General features: G+C 44.3%; 1 protein-coding gene across 1 annotated transcript in view; it reads right to left on the bottom strand.

Moving 5' to 3' along the window:
* Positions 1 to 19,046, bottom strand: part of YTHDF2 (YTH N6-methyladenosine RNA binding protein F2) — a 31,829-nt gene extending 12,783 nt beyond the window's left edge. Inside the window, exons 1-4 of the mRNA XM_012440008.2 lie at positions 18,839 to 19,046; positions 18,309 to 18,333; positions 17,642 to 17,721; positions 11,721 to 13,304 (exon numbers count right to left, since the gene is read on the bottom strand). Of these exons, the coding sequence (XP_012295431.2) occupies positions 11,721 to 13,304; positions 17,642 to 17,721; positions 18,309 to 18,333; positions 18,839 to 18,865 (1,716 nt within the window). The 5' untranslated portion in view covers positions 18,866 to 19,046. The remainder of the gene's footprint in view (positions 1 to 11,720; positions 13,305 to 17,641; positions 17,722 to 18,308; positions 18,334 to 18,838) is intronic.
* Between the last annotated feature and the right edge of the window lie 1,882 nt (positions 19,047 to 20,928).

Genomic DNA, 20,928 nt, shown 5'->3' with positions numbered 1-20,928 from the left:
ATTTCTGGGGGATTTTTTTCCTTAGTCCTTTTCTCACTCTCCAGAACCACAATGCAGAATTATAACACCAGCTCTATTTTCCTATCTCATGTGCCTCTGCAAAGTTATTTACCATTTTCTGTGCTTTAATGTCTTTATCAGTAAAACTGACATAGTTACACTACCTCTACCTCACAAGCATACAAGAATTAAATGAACATATATATTTAAGACAATTGTATGCTAGACATTGTACAAAGCATTCAGTAACTGTTAGCCATTCTTATTACCAGAATTTTTGAAAAGTCAAACTCTTCTATGCCTTTACCTATTCTGAGGGTTGAAAATTCAAATTATTGATCAGGCGTGGTGGCTCACGCCTGTAATACAAGCACTTTGGAGGCCAAGGTGGGCGATCACCTGAGGTCAGGAGTTCCAAGATCAGCCTGACCAACATGGTGAAACCTCGTCTAAAAGAAAAAAAAAAAAAAAAATCAAATTCCTATCAATGGTCTCTCTGAGCTCCAGATTCCCAACTGCCTACTATCACCTCGCTGTTCCACAGGCACTGAAACTATTTTCAAAAGCCAATACATCTCCAAAACCTAACCCTAAACTGCTGCTCCTATCATCTTTAATTTTTAAAAAACTAGTCAGCAAATATGTCTACCACATTCTTCAAATCCAATCTCCCATTCCCATTGTCCTGGTTCAGGCCCCCACCATCTTTTTTCCCCAGAGTACTGTAAAAGGACCTCATTTAGTCTCTGGGCCATCTCCCACCTACCTACCTTTTTTTTTTTTTTCTGAGACAGAATCTCACTCTGTCACCCAGGTGGAGTGCAGTGTTGTGATCTCGGCTCACTGTTAACTCTGCCTCCCAGGTTCAAGTGATTCTCATGCCTCGGCCTCCTGAGTAGCTGGGACTACAGGCACACACCACCACTCTCAGCTAATTTTTTTTGTATTTTTAGTAGAGACAGTGTTTCACCCTGTTGGCCAAGCTGGTATCGTGCTCCTGACCTCAAAAGACCTGCCAACCTGGGTCTCTCAAAGTGCTGGGATTAGAGGCGTGAGCCACCACACCAGACCTAATAGGTGTTTTGATAAGTTGCTTACCTAAGTTTCCATTTCTCTATCTATAAATACAGGATATTGCCTCCCAGGTTGGCATGGGGATTAAAGTAAGGCTATGAAAGTTCCTAGCAATAGTGCCTAACAAGGTCAGTGCTCAATAAGTGTTTCATCATTCTTAACCTTCAAGCAATTATTCCCTAATTAACTATCCTCCCTTACAACCAAACTAAAAGTAAAGAATAAAATCCTGAAACCCTTCATATACTTGCCGAATCAACCTCTCTAGCATTATCACTTACCATTCTATACCATATGAAACTTCTCATCATTCTGAAAACATACCATAAGCATTCACAAGAAACGTTTTTGAACATGCTCTTATTAGAATGCCATTTTTTTGGAGACAGGGTCTCTGTCACCCAAACTGAAGCGCAGTGGTACCACCATGGCTCACTGCAGCGTTGACGTGCCAGGCTTAAGCAATCCTCCCAAGTAACTAAGACTACAGGTGTGCCTCACCACACCTGGTTGATTTTTTTTTTTTTTTTTTTGTAGAGACAGGGTTTCAGTATGTTGCCTAGACTGGTCTCAAACTCCTGGGTTCAAGTGATTCTCTTGCTGTGGACTCCCAAAGTGCTAGGATCACAGGCATGACCCACTGCACCCAGCCATTTCTCTACTTTCTTATCTGGCAAATTTCATAGATCATGGAGTGATCCAGGAGCTTTGGGTTAAGAGAGACTCAGTAGCTCTCCAGGTATAAGTTCCAACAAACATGAAACATGTTTTGAGCAACTTCTTTGCTAAATTGAATAGTTTTTCAAATACTAAAATATTTCCTCAAAAAAAATGTATTTTTTTTTTTGAGACAGGGTCTCTCACTGTCACCCAGGCTGGAATGCAGTGGCAAGATCAGAGTTCACTGCAGCTTTCACTTCCTGAACTCAAACAATCCTCCTGCCTCAGCCTCCTGAGTAGCTAGGACTACAGTTATGTGCCACCAAGCCTGGTTAATTTTTTAAAATTTTTTTGTAGAGATGAGTTCTTGCTATGCTGCCCAGGCTGGTCTCAAACTCCAGAGCTCAGGCCATCTTCCCACCTCAGCCTCCCAAAGTGTTGGGATTACAGGTGTGAGCCACTGTGCAGGACAAATTTTTGTGTTACTGGAAAAAAATGTAAGAGCTACAGTCAGCCGGGTGTGGTGGCTCACACCTGTAATCCAAGATCTTTGGAAGGCTGAGGCGGGCGGATCACCTGAGGTCAGGACCTCGAGACCAGCCTGATCAATATGGTGAGGTGAAACCCAGTCTTTAAAAAAAATAAAAAAATAAAAAAAAAGAGCTACAGTCATGACACACAAATTTAATCTGCATCAATATTTTCTCCATCACTATGCAGTCTAGACCATCAGCAAAACTTAAGCACTGATTTGTATACAGCATTTGTCAATTTCCATGATGGAAATAACACAGCTGGGCCCAGCATGGTGGCTCACACCTGTAATCCCACCCCTTTGGGAGGGCAAGGCGGATGGATCACAAAATCAGGAGTTTGAGACCAGCCTGGCCAATATGGTGAAGCCCTGTCTCTACTAAAAATACAAAAATTAGCCGGGCATGGTGGCAGGCGCCTGCAGTCCCAGCTACCAGCGAGGCTGAGGCAAAAGAATCGCTTGAACCTGGGAGATGTAGGTTACAGTGAGCTAAGATCGATTCCATCTCAAAAAAAAAAAAAAAAAACCCACTGATTTCAGATTACCAATGAGTTATCAGTGTACAACAGCATATTATATATTGATACAACATATGTAAATAACCTCAAGAGTAATGAATTTGAATATTATCTTCTAATACAATGGTAATTACAATGTAATTTAATCTACAGAAGGGTATTCTTGAAAGTTAAACAGCTGGCTCCAACTAGACGGCTCTGACACATCACTGGAGAGACTTGTGTTAAAGACCAACTCCAACATTTACTAGCTATGAGACTTTGGATAAATAACTTCTTTAAGCCTCTTCCTTTATCTCAAATACGAGAACTATAGTGTTAATAAGATAGCTAAACTTCTGTGTGTACTATGTGTCAAGCACTGTGCTATATGAGTGCTTATATTCCATTATTACTTATTTGGCATGGTTCCAATGTTATTGCCTCCATGAATTCTTAATTTTGTTGTCTTCCTAAAATCCTCTGCTTCTAAGGCAAAGATGGTGCCTTGTTTCTCTGTTCCATTCCAGCAATTAACACAAACATTTATTAAAAGATAGATACAGAGGGTATGATTCAGACATCCAAATTTAATATCATCTATTCTCTTCTAGAAAGAGGCATTTTATCTATTCACAAAGCAAGGAAGGTGATGAGCAACACAAATATTATATTTCCTTAACCCCTTTGGCAGAAAGACAACTATATTTATCTGCAAGACAAAAACAGACATAGACGGCCTCAGGATTTCACAAAATTGTTCAAGTTTGCTATCCTGATTTAAAACAGAATGCCCACTCACTAGGTCTGAAGAGGCAATAAAACAGTGGTGGGGTGGTAAGATGCTAAACGGGAGCCAACAGTATCACATGGTTATTTACTTCCTAAAGATTTAATATATTTAGCTCAAGTGAGGATGTTTTCCTCTTTTACATCACAGAAAGTTGCATTTTTTTTTTTTTTGAGACACAGCCAGGCTGGAGTGCAGTGGTAAAATATCTGCTCACTGCAACTTCCACCTCCCAAGTTCAAGAGATTCTCCTGCCTCAGCCTCTCCAGTAGCTGGGATTACAGGCACCCGCCACAACACCCGGCTAATTTTGTGTTTTCAATAGAGACAACGGGGTTTCACCATGTTGGCCAGGCTGGTCTCAAAACTTCCTGACCGCAAGTGATCTGCCTGCCTCAGTCTCCCAAAGTGGTGGGATTACAGGCATGAGCCACTGCACCTAGCCAAAACTTGCATTTTTAAATGTTGAAAATAGAGCCCAAGTAATCACTTCAAAAACAAAAAAGACTGAATGTCCAAATTAAAGGGTTAGGAGGAGAAAGATGGCTGTAAGGGAAATAAACATCCTTAAAGAAAGAGAAGCTTTCTGTGCGTGTGCACCAACATGAAAAGAAAACCTGGATAAAAACAAGGCCAAGCAGGGTGGTTCACACTTATAATCCCAACACTTTGGGAGGCAAGGGCAGGAGAATCTTGAGCTCAAGAGTTTGAGACCAGCCTGGGTAACAAAGCAAGACCTTGTCTCTACCACCAAAAAAAAAAAAGGTAGTCATGGTGGCTCTCGTCTGTAATCCCAGCACTTTGAGAAGCCGAGGCAGGTGGATCACCTGAGGCCAGGAGTTCGAGACCAGCCTGGCCACCATGGTGAAAACCCCCATTTCTAATAAAAATACAAAAAAAATTGCTGAGCCTGGTGGCAGGTACCTGTAATGCCAGCTACTAGAAAGGCTGAGGTAGGAGAATTGCTTGAGCTGGGGAGACAGAGGCTGCAGTGAGCTGAAATCATGCCATCGCACTCCAGCCTGGGCTACAAGAGCAAAACTCCATCTCAAAAAAATAAAAAGTAAGAGTCCAGTGTGTGTTCTGGATGTCAAAACAAAATTATATACAACAATTATATATCAATTTAATTTTTTTTTTTTAAAGGGAAACACTTCTTCCAAATTATCACTCCTAAATTTCTACTTTTTTGGGGATGGAGTTTCGCTCTTGTTGTCCAGGCTGGAGTGCAACGGATGATGTAATCTCGGCCCACTGTAACCTCTGCCTCCCATGTTCAAGAGTTTCTCCTGCCTCAGCCTCCCCAGTAGCTGGGATTATAAGCATGCACTACCATGCCCGGCTAATTTTTGTATTTTTAGTAGAGACAGGGTTTCACCATGTTGGCCAGGCTGGTCTCAAACTCCTGACCTCGTGATCTACCCACCTTGGCCTCCCAAGTGCTGGGATTACAAGGGTGAACCACCTCCCCCAGCCTTTTTTTTTTTTTTTTGAGACAGTCTCTCCTCTGTCACCCAGGCTAGAGTGCAGTGGCGTGATCTCAGCTCACTGCAACCTCCATCTCCCTGGTTCAAGCGATTCTCGTACCTCAGCCTCCGAAGTAGCTGGGATTACAGGGGTAAGCCACCACACCCAGATAATTTTTGTATTTTTTTGGAGACAAAGTTTCATCATGTTGCCCAGGCTGGTCTTGAACTCTTGGGCTCAAGTGATGTGTTCACCTTGGCCTCCCAAAATGCTGGAATTACAGGCATGAGCCAACACATTCAGCCTCTAAATTTCTTTAATAAGCCTTTTAATACAGTTTAGGAAACAATTTAATACATACACAGTAAATGTATTAATTAACTATCCACATACCTAATCTGTATCAAGATTCATTGAGAATGCACCAATCCCTTCTGTCATCCACAGCTTTCCAGCCTCAAGTCCGTTCTTACTTTTCATGTAACAAATATTTAGGTCAGAAATTATGAAACAAACAATAACCTTCCTAGAAAGATCTGTTTCATAGCATCGATTCATCTTCATGAACCACAAATGTTATCCTGAGTCAGCTAATCCTCTTATCCCTTGGCTTTTCCAGTCCAGACTACCTATATATGAAACCCCTCTATAACACCCCCAGTTTAGTTTCTGCAACATATCGTTTTTAGTTTCTCCTTGAAACTCTCTTGTGACTAAGAACTTAGTTTTAGCAAGTTTATCATTTACAAAAATATTTCTCCCTATAACTTCTATCCACTAGTCCTGGCATTGTCTTCTGACATGCAGAATTCAGTCTTAAAAAAATTTGGGCTGGATGCAGTGGCTCATCCCCGTAATCCCAACACTTTGAGAGTCCAAGGCAGGTGGATCACAAAGTCAGGAGTTTGAGAGCAGCCTGGCCAATATGGTGAAACCCCATCTCTACCAAAAATACAAAAATTAGCCAGGTGTGGTAGCAGGTGCCTGTAGTCCCAGCTACTGGGAAGGCTGAGGCATAAGAATCACTTGAACCTGGGAGGTGGAGTTTGCAGTGAAGAGAGATCACGCCATTGCAATCCAGCCTGGGTGGTTAAACTGAAAGTCTGTCTCAAAAAAAAAAAAAAAAACAATTCAGCAGCACAAAAGGGCATACAGTGAAAAGTCAAAAAATTCTACTGGTCCCATTTAATACCAATGACTTTAAGACTAAAACTTAGCCGGCCACAGTGGCTCACCTCTGTAATCCCAGCACTTTGGGAGGCCGAGGTAGGCGGATCACCTGAGGTCGGGAGTTCAAGACCAGCCTGACCAAAATGGAGAAACGCCATCTCTACTAAAAATACAAAATTAGCTTGGCATGGTGGCGCACGCCTGCAACCCCAGCTAACTCAAGAGGTTGAGGCAGGAGACTCGCTTGAACCCTGGGAGGCAGAGGTTGCAATGAGCTGAGATCCCACCACTGCACTCCAGCCTGGGCAACAAAAGCAAAACTCTGTTTCAAAATAAGAGACTAAAACAGGCCAGGCACGGTGGCTCACGCCTGTAATCCCAGCACTTTGGGAGGCCGAGGCGGGTGGCTCATGAGGTCAAGAGATCGAGACCATCCTGGTCAATATGGTGAAACCCCGCTTCTACTAAAAATACAAAAAATTAGCTGGGCATGGTGGCGTGTGCCTGTAATCCCAGCCACTCAGGAGGCTGAGGCAGGAGAATTGCCTGAACCCAGGAGGCGGAGGTTGCGGTGAGCCGAGATCGCGCCATTGCACTCCAGCCTGGGTAACAAGAGTGAAACTCCGTCTCAAAAAAAAAAAAAGACTAAAACTCAAACTGTTGCCACCACAATCACATTTTCTCTGTATCTTGACTCTCCTCACCCTCTATCTGTTCTACAGTTATTCAGAAAAACCATTTACCCAAGTACCCAATTTTTCTATTTTATTAATTTTTGTCTCCCAGGGCTTCGTCATCCCTTGAGTCTAACAAGATGCTGGACTTTAAAAAGAATTAGTCCTTTGTCCTCTCTACCTGACTACTTCCCTTATTCTTGACTACTTCCCTTATTTTTACTTGTAGTTACGGGTTAGAAACAAGACAAAAATTAAATCACTTGTTTTATGACATTTCTTTTAAAAAAAAATTCATTCATTCATGGAGTTAACTCCTTTCTTCCAGACTATTCCAAATTTGAGTCAAAAAAGAAAGACAGTCACGTGCGGTGGCTTGCACCTGTAATACCAGCACTTTGGGAGGCCAAGGTGGGGGGATCACTTGAGGTCAAGAGTTCCAGACCTGCATGACCAACATGGTAAAACCCTGTCTCTACTAAAAATACAAAAATTAGCTGGGTATGGTGGCACATGCCAGTAGTCCCAACTACTTGGGAAGCTGAGGCACAAAAATCACTTTAACCTGGGAAGGTGAAGGTTGCAGTGAGCCAAGATCATACCACTGTACTCCAGCCTGGGAGACAGAGCAAGACCCTGTCTCAATTTAAAAAAAAAAAAAAAAAAAAAAGACAAGCTCTTAACTGTTGCCTTCTTCTAGATAACAGCTGCACAATGATTCCCTCAACAAAACTTTTCAGGAAACATGATAAAGGTTTATGTAGCAATATATGTAAAATTTAGCCAAGACCAAAAAGCATATACCCCCCTTTAGTAAGAATTTGAGTTTGCGGTAAAAAACTAATTTTAAAAAAGCATATACCTTTGACACACCTTACTACTAAAGGACAAATGTAAATATTTATACAAAAGGATGTTCAGTATAGTGTTATTTTAATTAGAAAAAATATATTAAAATATAGATTGTTGACATATTCAACTATTAGGGATTGGTAAATTAAAATAAGTCTGACAATACTATGAAGCCAACAAAAGCGATGTCACAGAAGAATACTTAACTGGGGAAAGGTTCTAAAGAAATGCAGAAAGGTTACACGATAGTACCTGTAGTATACAGCAAAGTAAACCAAAGTAAACAGTGGTTTACTTTGCTGTATACTACAGGTACTATCGTGTAACCTTTGCTGTTTGGGGAAAAAAAAAAAGTAAACCACACCTACCAAACATGTCACTAAAATTTGCTCTAAGTTTCAAGTCTGACAGATCCAATGCTTGAAGGTTCTATGTTACTGAATTAGATCACGTAGAACAAGTCAGTAATAATACTAGGCAAAAATGGCTGTGGCTCTGCTTCAATGTGTTCTGCCAAGATACTGCCCAATCATGGAACTTTAGAACAGCTGTGACATCATCTTCAGGATGAAGTTCAAATACTTCCCTACTTCTTTATGGGGTTACCACACATTTGGCATGAAAACTTTTGCAATCTCATAAATACTACAAGGGTACACACACAAATATCTCACCTAAGGGAGTCTTAACGCTTCAATGAGCTATGAGCCCCATTCTCATAAAATCTGCTTGTTCTTTAAAGCCTAATAAAGACTGTAAGAACAGTTTACAGTCAGTTATGTAAAGATGCTAAGTAAAATAGTAACCAACCAAGGAGTAAGGGAGCATTAACTGAAATGATAACTGGACTTAGAAGCAATCACAGGTATCGTCCTGAAATCCCAGCGGTTCTTACGAGAATAAAAAGTAATCTGACACAAGAATAACTGAAGCTTATTTTCTTTTTTTTCTTTCTACTTCAATTTTCTGTGGAATAATTAAAGTTTTTCTTTTATTTGGTGGTTTGTTCACAAGTTGAGAACTAGGATACTCACTTACCAAGAGTCTTTATGGAACTTTTTTTTGTTTGTTTTTTGAAACGGAGTTTTGCTCTTGTTGCCCAGACTGGAGTGCAATGGCACAACCTTGGCTCACTGCAACCTCTGCCTCCTGGGTTCAAGCAATTCTGCCTCAGCCTCCCAAGTAGCTGGGATTACAGGCACATGCCACCACACCCAGCTAATTTTTGTCTTTTTTAGTAGAAACAGGGTTTCACCATGTTGGCCAGGCTGGTCAAGAACTTTTCACCTCAGGTGATCCAGAACTTTCCACCCCAGGTGATCCACTCTCCTCGGCCTCCCAAAGTGCTGGGATTACAAGGGTGAGCCACTGTGCCCAGACATTTTTTTTTTTTTTTTTGCACTCCAGTCTGGGTTCTTGTTGCCCAGACCAGAGTGCAATGGCCCGATCTTGGCTCACGGCAACCTCTGCCTCCTGCATTCAAGCGATTCTCCTGCCTCAGTCTCCCAAGTAGCTGAGATTACAGGAATGCACCACCACGTCCAGCTAATTTTGTATTTTTAGTAGAGACGGGTTTTCACCATGTTGACCAGGCCGGTCTAGAACTTCTCACCTCAGGTGATCCACCCTCCTCTGACTCCCAAAGTGCTGGGATTACAAGCATGAGCCACCATGCCCAGCATTTTTTTTTTTTTTTTTTTGCACTCCGGCCTGGGCTCTTGTTGCCCAGGCCAGAGTGCAATGGCCCAATCTTGGCTCACTGCAACCTCTGCCTCCTGTGTTCAAATGATTCTCCTGCCTCAGCCTCCCAAGTAGCTAGGATTATATGCACGTACCACCACACCCAGCTAATTTTGTATTTTTAGGAGAGACAGGGTTTCTCTATGTTGGTCAGGCTGGTCTCGAACTCCTGACCTCAGGAGATCTGCCCACCTTGGCCTCCAAAGTGCTTGGATTACAGGCGTGAGCCACCACGTCCGGCCTCAATTTTATTTATTTTTGAGACAGTCTCGCTCTGTGGCCCTCACTGGAGTGCAGTGATGCAATCACGACTTACTACAGCCTCAAACTCCTGGGCTCAAGCGATCCTCCTTCCTCAGCCTTCGAGTAGCTAGGACAATAGGTGTGGGCCACAATGCCCAGCTTTTTTTTTCTTGAAATGGGGTCTCACTACATTGCCCAGGCTGGTCTTAAAACTCCTGGGCCCAAGCAATACTCCTGCCTCAGCCTCCGAAAGTGTTGGGATTACAGGCGTTAGTCACCAAATCAGGCCAAAAGATGGCAGTAGAAATTAAAAAACTATTAAACTGTGGGGAAGAGAGGAGTTTAAAGGACTATCAAAAAGGAAAACTTTAGTAGTCAACTTTTCAATAATCTGGCTCTCCATTCCCAATGCTTTTCGTTTCAATGACAAGTGTAACTGCACTTCTTATTAATCTGTACACACTGGAAGGTAAAACAGCAACTAACCCTACTTTAACAACTATGCAGCTTCAAGAAGATTCCACCAGAGCCCTTTTTCTACTGCTCAAAGAAATAAGTTCTCACAAAGCAGCGTAACAATGCCTCAGATCCTAGACCACATATCAGATCCCTACGAATTCATAACAAATTTAAGGAAAACATATGCTTTTTAGGATTTATATTTGAGACTAATCAGCTCAAGATTCTTTCAACCATTAATATATAGATCTTCAAAGAAAAATGCTCTCCTTGTCCATAATCTTTTCACCTACTTCCTACATTTAACAATGTCTAGGCCAGCCACGGTGGCTCACACCTGTAATCCCAGCACTTTGGGAGGCAGGAGCAGATCACTTGAGCTCAGGAGTTCAAGCCCAGCCTGGGCAATATGGCAAAACCCAGCTCTACAAAAAATATTAAAAACTAGCCGAGCATGGTGGTGGCAAGTGCCTGTGATCCCAGCTACTCAAGAGGCTGAGGTGGGAGGATCACTTGAGCACAGAAGGTGGAGGTTGGAGTGGGCCAAAATCATGCCAGTGCACTCCAGCCTGGGCAAGAGTGAGACCTGTCCAAAATAAAGTCTAAATCCCAGATAATACATGATCTTCTGCTCCAACCAGTTTTATCATCTTCTTACAACTCTAAAGTTTACATTTACTCAATACTCAGAGCAAGCGCTACCAACTCTTTCAAGTTCAACTCTAGTTTGAATCCATTCCCCATCATTCTGCCCAAGATTCTCACTTGTTACAGAGGAATCAGAAGTGACTCTTCAAGAATGAAACAAAATGATAAAGGCAAGAAATCAGCTTCTTCTGATTGTTTCCTGATTTCTATAATATTAACTTTTCTAATGTGAAAAGGGTATTGAAAAAGGTAAGCCAACTAACACAAAAAGTTCTAAAAAAACACTCTTTACACCACCAATTGTCACAGGGAAGACAGAAGTGATTTCAAGAGTTGGTGACGACACACTGACTCTTGAAAATAATCACAAAACCCCAGCTAGGCCAAGTTAATCCAACATAGAACATTTCTTTTTTTCTCTGCCATATTATAGTCTCAATCTTCTGCTTTAATTTCTATGGTTCTATCACTTCCATTATCCCTCTGCATCTCTGATTCATTCCTCACCTCTTTCTGCATGATGTAACTTTTATTTCCCTGTACTGTTTCTGCTTTCCTTTCAAAGTCCATATTTCTGTCCTCTACTAATGTTCTCACATTCCTACACAATAGGGTTCAAGTATTAAAACCAATTATGCGGCCGGGCGCAGTGGCTCACACCTGTAATCTTAGCACTTTGGGAGGCCAAAGTGAGTGGATCATCTGAGGTCAAGAGTTCAAGACCAGCCTGGCCATCATGGTGAAACCCCATCTTAAAAAAAAAAAAAAAAAAATTATGCTTCCAAAAAGCCTTGAACTGTTAGGTGATACTGTGTTCATTTACCAAGTTTTTATTAACAGTTCACTATATAATACCTCTTCTGTTCTCTCTAGTTCCTCCTTTCCTTAAAGTCTTAAGAATAGTGAGTTACCTTTTTAACGCTTTCTTCTTCCTCTTGGCGTTTCTCATAGTGTGAGAAGTCATCAAAAATGGAAGTGGTGTGCTTGTAGCTGGCTATAATTTTCAACACCTGCTTAGCTTTTTCCAGAGGCACTTCCTGAGTGTCCCTAGAGTTGGTCACTGGTTTATTCTCGTTGTTCTCTAGGCGAATATGTCGCAGTTGGCTATTGGGAACGTCCTTCACAAAAATCCACCTGACATCAAAACGACCCTTCCATTTGTCCTGGGACCACACACCTGCACATGTGTTGTAGTCCACAGCAGATTTCATTTCTGCAACGCCACAGAAGTGTCCACTGCCGTTGACACTGAAAAGTAAGTAAACGGGGCCTTTCCCGTTCATGGAACGATAAGCAGCATCCAGTCTCTTGTTACCGTGCTCTGTGCTGCACCAAATATTATACTTAATGGAACGGTGGATATCGTCCTCAGAGTAGCTCTTAATGATGAAAACCCGGCCATGTTTCAGATTCCAGTCAAAATCTTTGGGGTTATAGTTATTAATGGACCGAAGCTTCTCCAACACTGGGTGCGGTTCTGAAGGAGTAGATCCAGAACCAGCCTGAGACTGTCCTACTCCATTACCATCCACCCCATTATGACCGAACCCACTGCCACGGTTCCGAGGTGCTACCCAGCGGGTTGGCTGAGTTGCCTGTTGCTGGACTGAAAGCTGGGCAGGCTGTGGTGGAGGTGGAGGCAATGGCTGTGTCTGTTGCCCTACTGATGCCTGAGCCACTGGTGGGCTATTGTTAGCCTGCTGACCTACAGGCTGAGGCGACCCCTGGGTTGGCTGACCTATATTCTGAACCAAAGCCTGCGAGGGGGCTTTTGCAACGGGACCCTTGTTATCCCAAGTTCCAATATCCATGTTATGCTTTATCGGAGGTGGTGGAAGACTTGACCCTGCAATGCCATTCTTGGTCTTCAGTTTAGGTTGCTGTTTTGCAGGCTTGCTAGCAATATCAGCCCAAGATGCTGGTTTTGGAGGAGCAATGGTGGCTGGAGGCAAACTATTAGAAGCCACGATGTTACTAGTAATGGACCCGCTACCAACAGCAGAACCTACAACTTTTGGAACATTGCTTGCAACTTCTGTGCTACCCAACTTCAGTGCTGCCATCCCTTGGTCTATAGTATTCATGCCTGGAGCCTTATTGAGGGTCTCATTGGCAAAAGCTGACTGTCCATCAATCATGGCTCCACCCAAGGAGCTAGGTGCATAAGCATAATTGCTACTGTATCCAGAGCTCTGAGTAGACTGTCCCTGAGAACTACTGTTTCCCCATGCTGAGAAGTCAATCCCACTGGGAAAGAAATTAAAACCGTGCTGACCAAGAAATGGAGTGCTACCTAGGGCTCCTGGTTGCCCAAACATTGCGTCTGGTAGGAAGTGGGGCTCTCCGTTGCTCAGCTGTCCATAAGAAGTTAAGTAGGGCATGGCTGTGTCACCCCCAGTAGACCAAGCAGCTTCACCCAATGAATAGGAGAAGCCAATGGAGGGACTGTAGTAACTGGGTAAGTAGGAATCTGACATGGCGGTATATGCATTATTCTGTGGAAGAAAAAAAGGCAAATCAAAACACAAAATTAACATCAGGCTAATTCCTCCCCCCACCTAGTCATGCAACTCAAATATACTATAAAAAGGAGTGTGCAGGCCAGGCACAGTGGCTCACACCTGTAATCCCTGCACTTTGGGAAGCCAAGGCAGGTGGATCACCTGAAGTCAGGAGTTCAAGACAGGCCTGACCAACATGATGAAACCCTATCTCTACCAAAAATACAAAAAATTAGCTGGGCATGGTGGTAGACGCCTGTAATCCCAGCTACTTGAGAGGCCTGACGCAGGAGAATCACTCGAACCCGGGAGGCAGAGGTTGCAGTGAGCTGAGATCGTGCCACTAAACTCTAACCTGGGCAACAAGAGAGAAACTCCATCTCAAAAAAAAAAAAGAGGAGTGTGCAGCACATTCAGATGATTTCCTATAAACACACAGGCATTTTTTTACAGCATAAGAAATTTTGGTAAATAATTAAAACATTTAAAGTTAAGCAGATACAGTGATTATGGGCCTTTAGCACTAAAACTAGGAGAAAATGTAGCATTTCACGAACTGTTTTAAGTCCTGAGTGTTGAGATGATCCTTTTATCAAAACCAATTATTTTTACATTTTAAGAGTATGAATTTTGGCAGAATGAAGGAAGGTCCAAAAGAGTTTCCTACCCAAACCAGACAATAAATCAAAGAATAACAAAACAAAAAGAAATGGAAATTTCAAGTTCTAGCCCAAATGTCTGTGCAGCCATTCCTCAATCATAAACTAAAAAGCAAGGTTCACTACCAGTTTATAGTGCTAGCCTCTTGGCAAACTATCTGGGAATATCAATAGATGCCACTACTTAGTTATAACCTGAAAAGGAAATGCACAGTGGTTTCCAGGGGATTTAAAATGAGAAAAATGGGCCGGGCACAATGGCTCCTGCCTGTAATCCCAGAACTTTGGGAGACAAAGGGGGTGGATGACTTGAGGTCAGGAGTTCAACATCAGCCTAGCCAACATGACAAAAACCAGTCTCTACTAAAAAAAAAAAAAAAATTTAGCCAGGTGTGGTGGCACACATTAGTTCTAGCTACTCAGGAGGCTGAGGCAGGAGAATCCCTTGAATCCAGGAGGCGGAGGTTTCAGTGAGCCCAGATGGCACCACTGCACTCCAGCCTGGGCAACACAGCTGGACTGTCTCAAAAAAAATAAACACAGGCTGGGCACAGCAGCTCACACCTCTAATCCCAGCACTCTGAGAGGCTGAAGTGGGCAGATCACTTGAGGCCAGGAGTTCGAGGCAGCCTGGCCAACATGGCAAAACCCTGTCTCTACTAAAAATACAAAAATTGGCCAGGCATGCTGACATGTGCCTGTAATCCCAGCTACTCGGGAGGCTGAGGCAGGAGAATCGCTTGAACCAGGGAGTTGAAGGTTGCAGTGAGTCAAGATCGCATCACTGCACTCCAGCCTGGCAAAAGAGCGAGAATCCGTCTTGGGGGGGGGGGGGAAGAAATTCAGCCTATAATCAATGGATTAAACTTGAAGTATTATTCCAATCCAGGGTAATGAAAAGTTGGTTAAAAAGTAGATGACGGCTAGGCGCGGTGGCTCACGCCTGTAATCCCAGCACTTTGGGAGGCCGAGGCAGGTGGATCACGAGGTCAAGAGATCGAGACCATCCTGGTCAACATGGTGAAACACCGTCTCTACTAAAAATACAAAAAATAAGCTGGGCATGGTGGCGCATGCCTGTAATCCCAGCTACTCAGGAGGCTGAGGCAGGAGAATTGCCTGAACCCAGGAGGCGGAGGTTGCGGTGAGCAGAGATCGCGCCATTGCACTCCAGCCTGGGTAACAAGAGCGAAACGCCGTCTCCAAAAAAAAAAAAAAGCAGATGACTTACTCTAGACAATAAACTAGATTCTCAGGTTACCCTTCCTCATCTACTCATCTAAGATTTATATTACCCAAGTTTTTTTTAAACGAAGACATTTAAGCTTTGGCTTACCTGAGAAAGAAAAATCAAATGCACTTAATGTCATAGGTTAGACCAAGATACAGCTGAATGTCTACACCTGAACTGGCAGGCTCCCACATGCCCAAGCTCAAAAATCTGAATTACACAATGTTTTACAAGAACTACCTAGAATTATGCTTCTAAATGCTCCCACTCTCCCTGTTATAATGATTATGTAAGCAAACTACTTCAATAGCAGGAACCTATTAACAGTTCATTCCTCTACTTCCTTCCCTACTTTTCCTGATTAACTGGTTGTGTTTTGTGAAAACTTTTTCCCCAATCACTTGCTCAAGTGGTTTCTATATTTTCAATGTTGAAAATTTTACATAGGAAATCTACAAGTTTTATGTGACAATCAGATCCATATATGGGCATGCAATTATTCAGGACTACCAACTGTATTTCATATAGCATATGTTCAGAACTCACATAAATGTCCCATAAACTTCTTGATCTTTTAGGGCATTTTGCAAGATACACTGCCAATTTTCCTTTTGTCTATTAATCTGAGAAGTTATATTAGTTACAACTATGTAACTATGTCTTTGGGATCAGAAATAATACAAAACAACTGCTGAATCAAGTTTCTACATGCACAGGTCGTATTAGTATTTTAATCCACATGCAACTTTACACTAAAAGATTACACTGCAAAAACCTCCAACATGATTTATCTTCATCTGTGCTAAACAGCATTTTAACTTTCACTCCACTTTATAAATCCTGTACTTCCCTTCAGTGAGAATCCAGAGGTATAAAGTTAGTTTCTACAGATGTAGGTGCAGCTCAAATCAAAAGTTTCCTGACTCGGCCAGGCATGGTGGCTCACGCCTGTAATCCCAACACTTCTGGGAGGCCGAGGAGGGTGGACTGCTCGAGCTCAGGAATTCAAGACTAGACTGGGCAACATAATGAAACCCCCATATCTGTACAAAAAATTAGCCAAACATGGTGGTCCCAGCTAAGTGGGAGGCTGAGGTTGCACTGAGCCAAGACTGTACCACTGCACTCCAGCCTGGGTGACAGAGTGACATTATGTCTCTATAAAAAACAATTTCCTAAGAATGGGAAAAAAAAAAAAACCAATTTCCTAACTCCAAAATAGTTCTGATAATCTAAGAACCGATAAAGTAGAAAAAACAAAGAGAGCCAGTCCTGCAGCACTGAATAAAGTTCAGGTGACTATATTTTACAGACCAAGTTCTTGTTCTGTCACCAAGGCTGGAGTGCAGTGGCTTTTCAGAGGTATGATCATAGCTCGCTGCGCTTGAAACTCCTGGGCTCAAGAGATCTTCCACCCCTAAGGTGATTTTATATTAGAACTTTCCCTATCACATATTTATCCAGTTTTCTGGGGTGAAAATTCAGGATATTTAACACCGGCAAGAATTCTTAAATTCTGCACTGCTACATTCTTGGTAAGGAGGAGGACAATTATTTCTGCACATGCTACTGCTGGTAAAGTGTTACAGTTACTATGTTCTCAGTACAATATGTTTGCTGACATTACAGAGATGGGAACCTTAATAGCCTAGAACATTTGCAATAACTGTTTTATAATACATTAATAGGTATTAAGGATGAGGGTTCACTTAATACAGGGCAGAGAAAGAATATAGGTATTAAGAAACTGAATCTGGCTGGGTGTGGTGGCTCATGCCTGTAATTCCAGCACTTTGGGAGGCCGAGGCAGGCAGATCACAAAGTCAGGAGTTCAAGACCAGCCTGGCCAACATGGTGAAACTCTTCCTCTACGAAAAATACAAAAATCAGCCGGGAATGGTGGCACACGCCTGTAATCCCAGCTACTCCGGAGGCTGAGGCAGGAGAATCGCTTGAACCCGGGAGGCAGAGGTTGCAGTGAGCCGAAATTGCGCCACTGCACTCCAGCCTGGGCGAAAGAGCAAGACATCGATTAAAAAAAAAAAAAAAAAAAAAGTGCATCTTCGGCCGGCTGTGGTGGCTCACACCTGTAATCCCAGCACTTTGGGAGGCTGAGGCGGGAGAATCAACTGAGGTCAAGAAGGAGTCCAACACCAGCCTGGCCAACATGAAACCCCATCTCCACTAAAAAAATAGAAAAACTTGCTGGGTGCGGTGGTGCACACCGCTAATTCCAGCTACTCCGGAGGCTGAGACAGGAGAGAACCCGGTTCATTGAGGTTGCAGTGGGCCGAAATTGCGCCACTGGGCGAGCGAGCGCGAGACTGACTCGAAAACAAAAGAAAGTGAATCCTCAGGAAATGGGATATATTGGTAAAAGGCAGAGAAAGATTAAGTATACTACACCCTTCGATCAGATATGTAAATAGTCAATTACTCACGGGCCTTGCCTGTGGACTCAAGTACGGTTCAAAATCATCATCATTTAATCCATCCTTTTGATGTACAGATCCATTTTGTACTAAAGAAAAAAAAATTCAAATTAAGTGTCCCAATCCTACAATCTTCCTCCCAAATTAGTCCATATTTCTCTGCCTTTTCTCTGCTAACCAGAGAAAAACCTTACTAGTGAAGAGAACATAAGATTGAACTTCAAAAGAGTAACAGATGAGAGTGAATGCTGAAGCAATAGTCGCCAGTGAAAATGCCCCCCTCCACCCACAGCAAGCTGATCTAAAAAGGTCATTTTATTGGCTCCTCTGGATTTCCATTCCCTCCTGCTTCCCCTCCCCCATCACATGAGCGTACTTCCAGAGAGTGATCCACGAGGATGAAAAACAAAGGCCTTCTAAGACCTACAGGAAACTAAGGACCTGGAGCGTTTCAAAACCCAATCCACCCCCACCCTTAATGAATTACTCCTTGTTAGCGAAAAAGCTGTTCGCCAGCTGCAAGAACACACCGAAAGGGTCAAAGACTTAAGTGTGCGGCACCTGCGAACTAAGCCGCTTCCGAAAGGTCCTCCGCCCCGGGCGCTTCCCGGAGACCCCGCCCCCACCGCCCCGCGTCCCCCTCCCGGCCCAGGGCCACCGGCGGAGCGGCGCTTACCTTTGTTTCCTTGACCTTTAGGTCTCTGCAGAGGAAGGAAACGTCGCCGAGCAGCAAGTTGTCCAAAGGAGAAATAGAAAAGGAAGAACAAATTAAGGCAGGGCCCGAGGAGAGAATAAAGGAGCAGGCCCGAGGGGAGGCGTCAGGAATAGTGGTGAGGAAGAGGCTGAAAACGGGAGGCGGGGGAAAGCGCCAAGCCCGCGGGGCCGGGGAGAAAACGCGGCGGAGGCGCCAGTGGCAACGCGAGGAACCCAGGGCTTTAAGGAAGGGGAAGGAAACAAGGAAGGAAAACGAGGCCCGCTGAGAGAAGGAAACGCGGCGCTGCCCGGGCCGTGGGCTCCGAGGCCCAGGGAGAAGCGGGAAGAGCAGGTTGAGGGCGAGGCGCCGGGCGCGGCCGGCCTGAAAAGCCCGAAACCCGGCCCGCGAGAGGCGCCGCCTCAGCTCGGCCTGCCCGGGGGCGGCGGGCCCGGGCCTAGTCGGGCTCCTTCTCTCCTCACACAATGGCCGAGGCATGCGGGCCTGGCCTGTACCTGCTCCAAAAGGCTGCTGGCCGACATGGCTCTCGGATCCTTGCGGGCGGCGAAGGCGGCGAACTCTCCTCAGCGCGGCGGCGGCGGCAAATGAGCCCCGGCTGCGGGAGCAGGCGGCGGCTTTTGTCCCTGACACTCGGGGGCCTCGGCGGACGCAGCGGAGACACAGCGCGCGGCTCAGGCTCCGGCTCCGACTCGGCGACGCTCTAGCCCAAGAGCTCAACGCCCGTCTCTATGCTTTCACGCGCGCGCCCGCTCCTCACAGCCGAAAGCAGAGAGCCGAACAGCGGAGGCGGACGGCGCGCGCGGCGCGAGCGCTGACTCTCACATTCACTCACCCACGCGGAAGGGGCCCGGCGCGAAGCACTTCGGGAAGGGAGAGGCCGGCCGCGGCGCACTCTGGCGGACTGGAGGAGCGGAAGCTGCACGCACGGCCTCCCCGCCCCCACCGCCCCAGGATTAAGGCCTAGGGGGTTGGGGGCGATCAGGATCGAACACGAGGTTTTGACTCACACCTGGAAAGAGTAGCTTTGGCTTCCGAAAACGACAAAAGCCGGTTTCTCAGTGAGGGAGGGGCCTCCGGAGCCCGCGAGACCTTAAAAGGAACCTGCCACCCAGCTGCAAGTGATACCCCACCCCCATCTGGGAGGTAACCCGATCCCGGGGCGGGGGGAATCTCACAGACCCCAGGGAAACTCCATGGGGGCCCTGTCCCGGAGTGATCCGCCCCGCCCCCTGCAAGGGGCTTGGTCATCCTCCTCTGTTAGCCGACTACGAAAAGAGTACCCAAACACCCCCCGAAAGAATCCGGTCGTCCGCAAGAGAGATTCGCACCTTAGCATTTCAAGAAGGAGAATCTACAATTTCTTTTCGGGGAAATCGCTGTCCTCCAAGATAATCTGTTAAACTGTGGACTTTATTTCCAAGAAAAATACACCTCACGCATCTACACAAAACTTTCAAGGAGTCCAGAGAACGTATGAATCTAAAGGACCTCAAGAGGGAAGAAAGGAAATTAACATTATTGAAATACCTGCTGTGGGCCAGGCTTTGTTGTTAGGTATTTTCAAACACATTAAAGTCTTTAGACAACTTCAAAATCATTATTAGTTTTTCGGTTTTTTACGTCTGGAAAAACAGAAAGGTTAGGTAATGTGCCCAAATTTACAAAGCTATTAAATAGCCAGGTGTATCTGACACTAAGAGAAACAATGGTATCTCTCTGCCCCCCACGAGAGAAACGCTGTATTCGGGAACCAGAATCTAGGGGAGATCCAAAGGATGGGCAAAAGCATTTCAATAAGAAACAAAGCCAACTCATACAGGAATATTTGATACTAGGAAAGCCATCTAATAGCTTTTGTTACTGCAAGTACGTCTCGGTAAACAGGTAACTAATGCACTCATTGTCAACCTCATGCTATCCACACGCTGGATACAGGAGGCTTGAGTGAACTCAGTAGTAAAATAACATGGCATCTTGTATTTAACATCATAACTTTGCTCAAAAAGCTCAAAACATTTTTTCCCTGTCCATAATCACATTTATGGTAGGAATGAAAAAGATCAGGCACCAAAGGTGAAGGACTTTTAATGGATGCAGTAAAATGTCAAATCTCAGAACATAGAATCCATCAAGGAAATAGAAGAAACATAGTAATTACTTCTTTTTAAAGATAATCAGCCACGGCAAGGCCGATGGTTTCATGCATGTAATCCCAGCACTTTGGGAGGCCGAGTCGGGTGGATCAGGAGGTCAGGAGATCAAGACCATCCTGGCCAACACGGTGAAACCCTGTCTCTACTAAAAATACAAAAATCAGTCAGGCATGGTGGCGTGCGCCTGTAGTCCCAGCTACTCGGGAGGCTGAGGCAGGACAATCACTTGAACACGGGAGACAGTGGTTGCAGTAAGCCAAGATTACACCACTGCATTCCAGCCTGGGGGACAGAGCAAGACTCTGTCTCAAAAAAAAAAAAAAAAGATAATCAGCCACTTAGCCCCATGGCCCATATTTATGTATAAACTGTAAGCAGTTGCCTGTACTTACCCTTGGAACCAGCATGACATTGTAAAAACAGCCTTAAAC

The sequence above is a fragment of the Aotus nancymaae genome, unplaced genomic scaffold, assembly GCF_030222135.1.
Source record: "Aotus nancymaae isolate 86718 unplaced genomic scaffold, 86718_ANA_hifiasm-v0.15.2.pri h1tg000053l, whole genome shotgun sequence".
Lineage (NCBI taxonomy): Eukaryota > Metazoa > Chordata > Mammalia > Primates > Aotidae > Aotus > Aotus nancymaae.
This window is presented reverse-complemented; position numbering and strand designations above follow the sequence as displayed.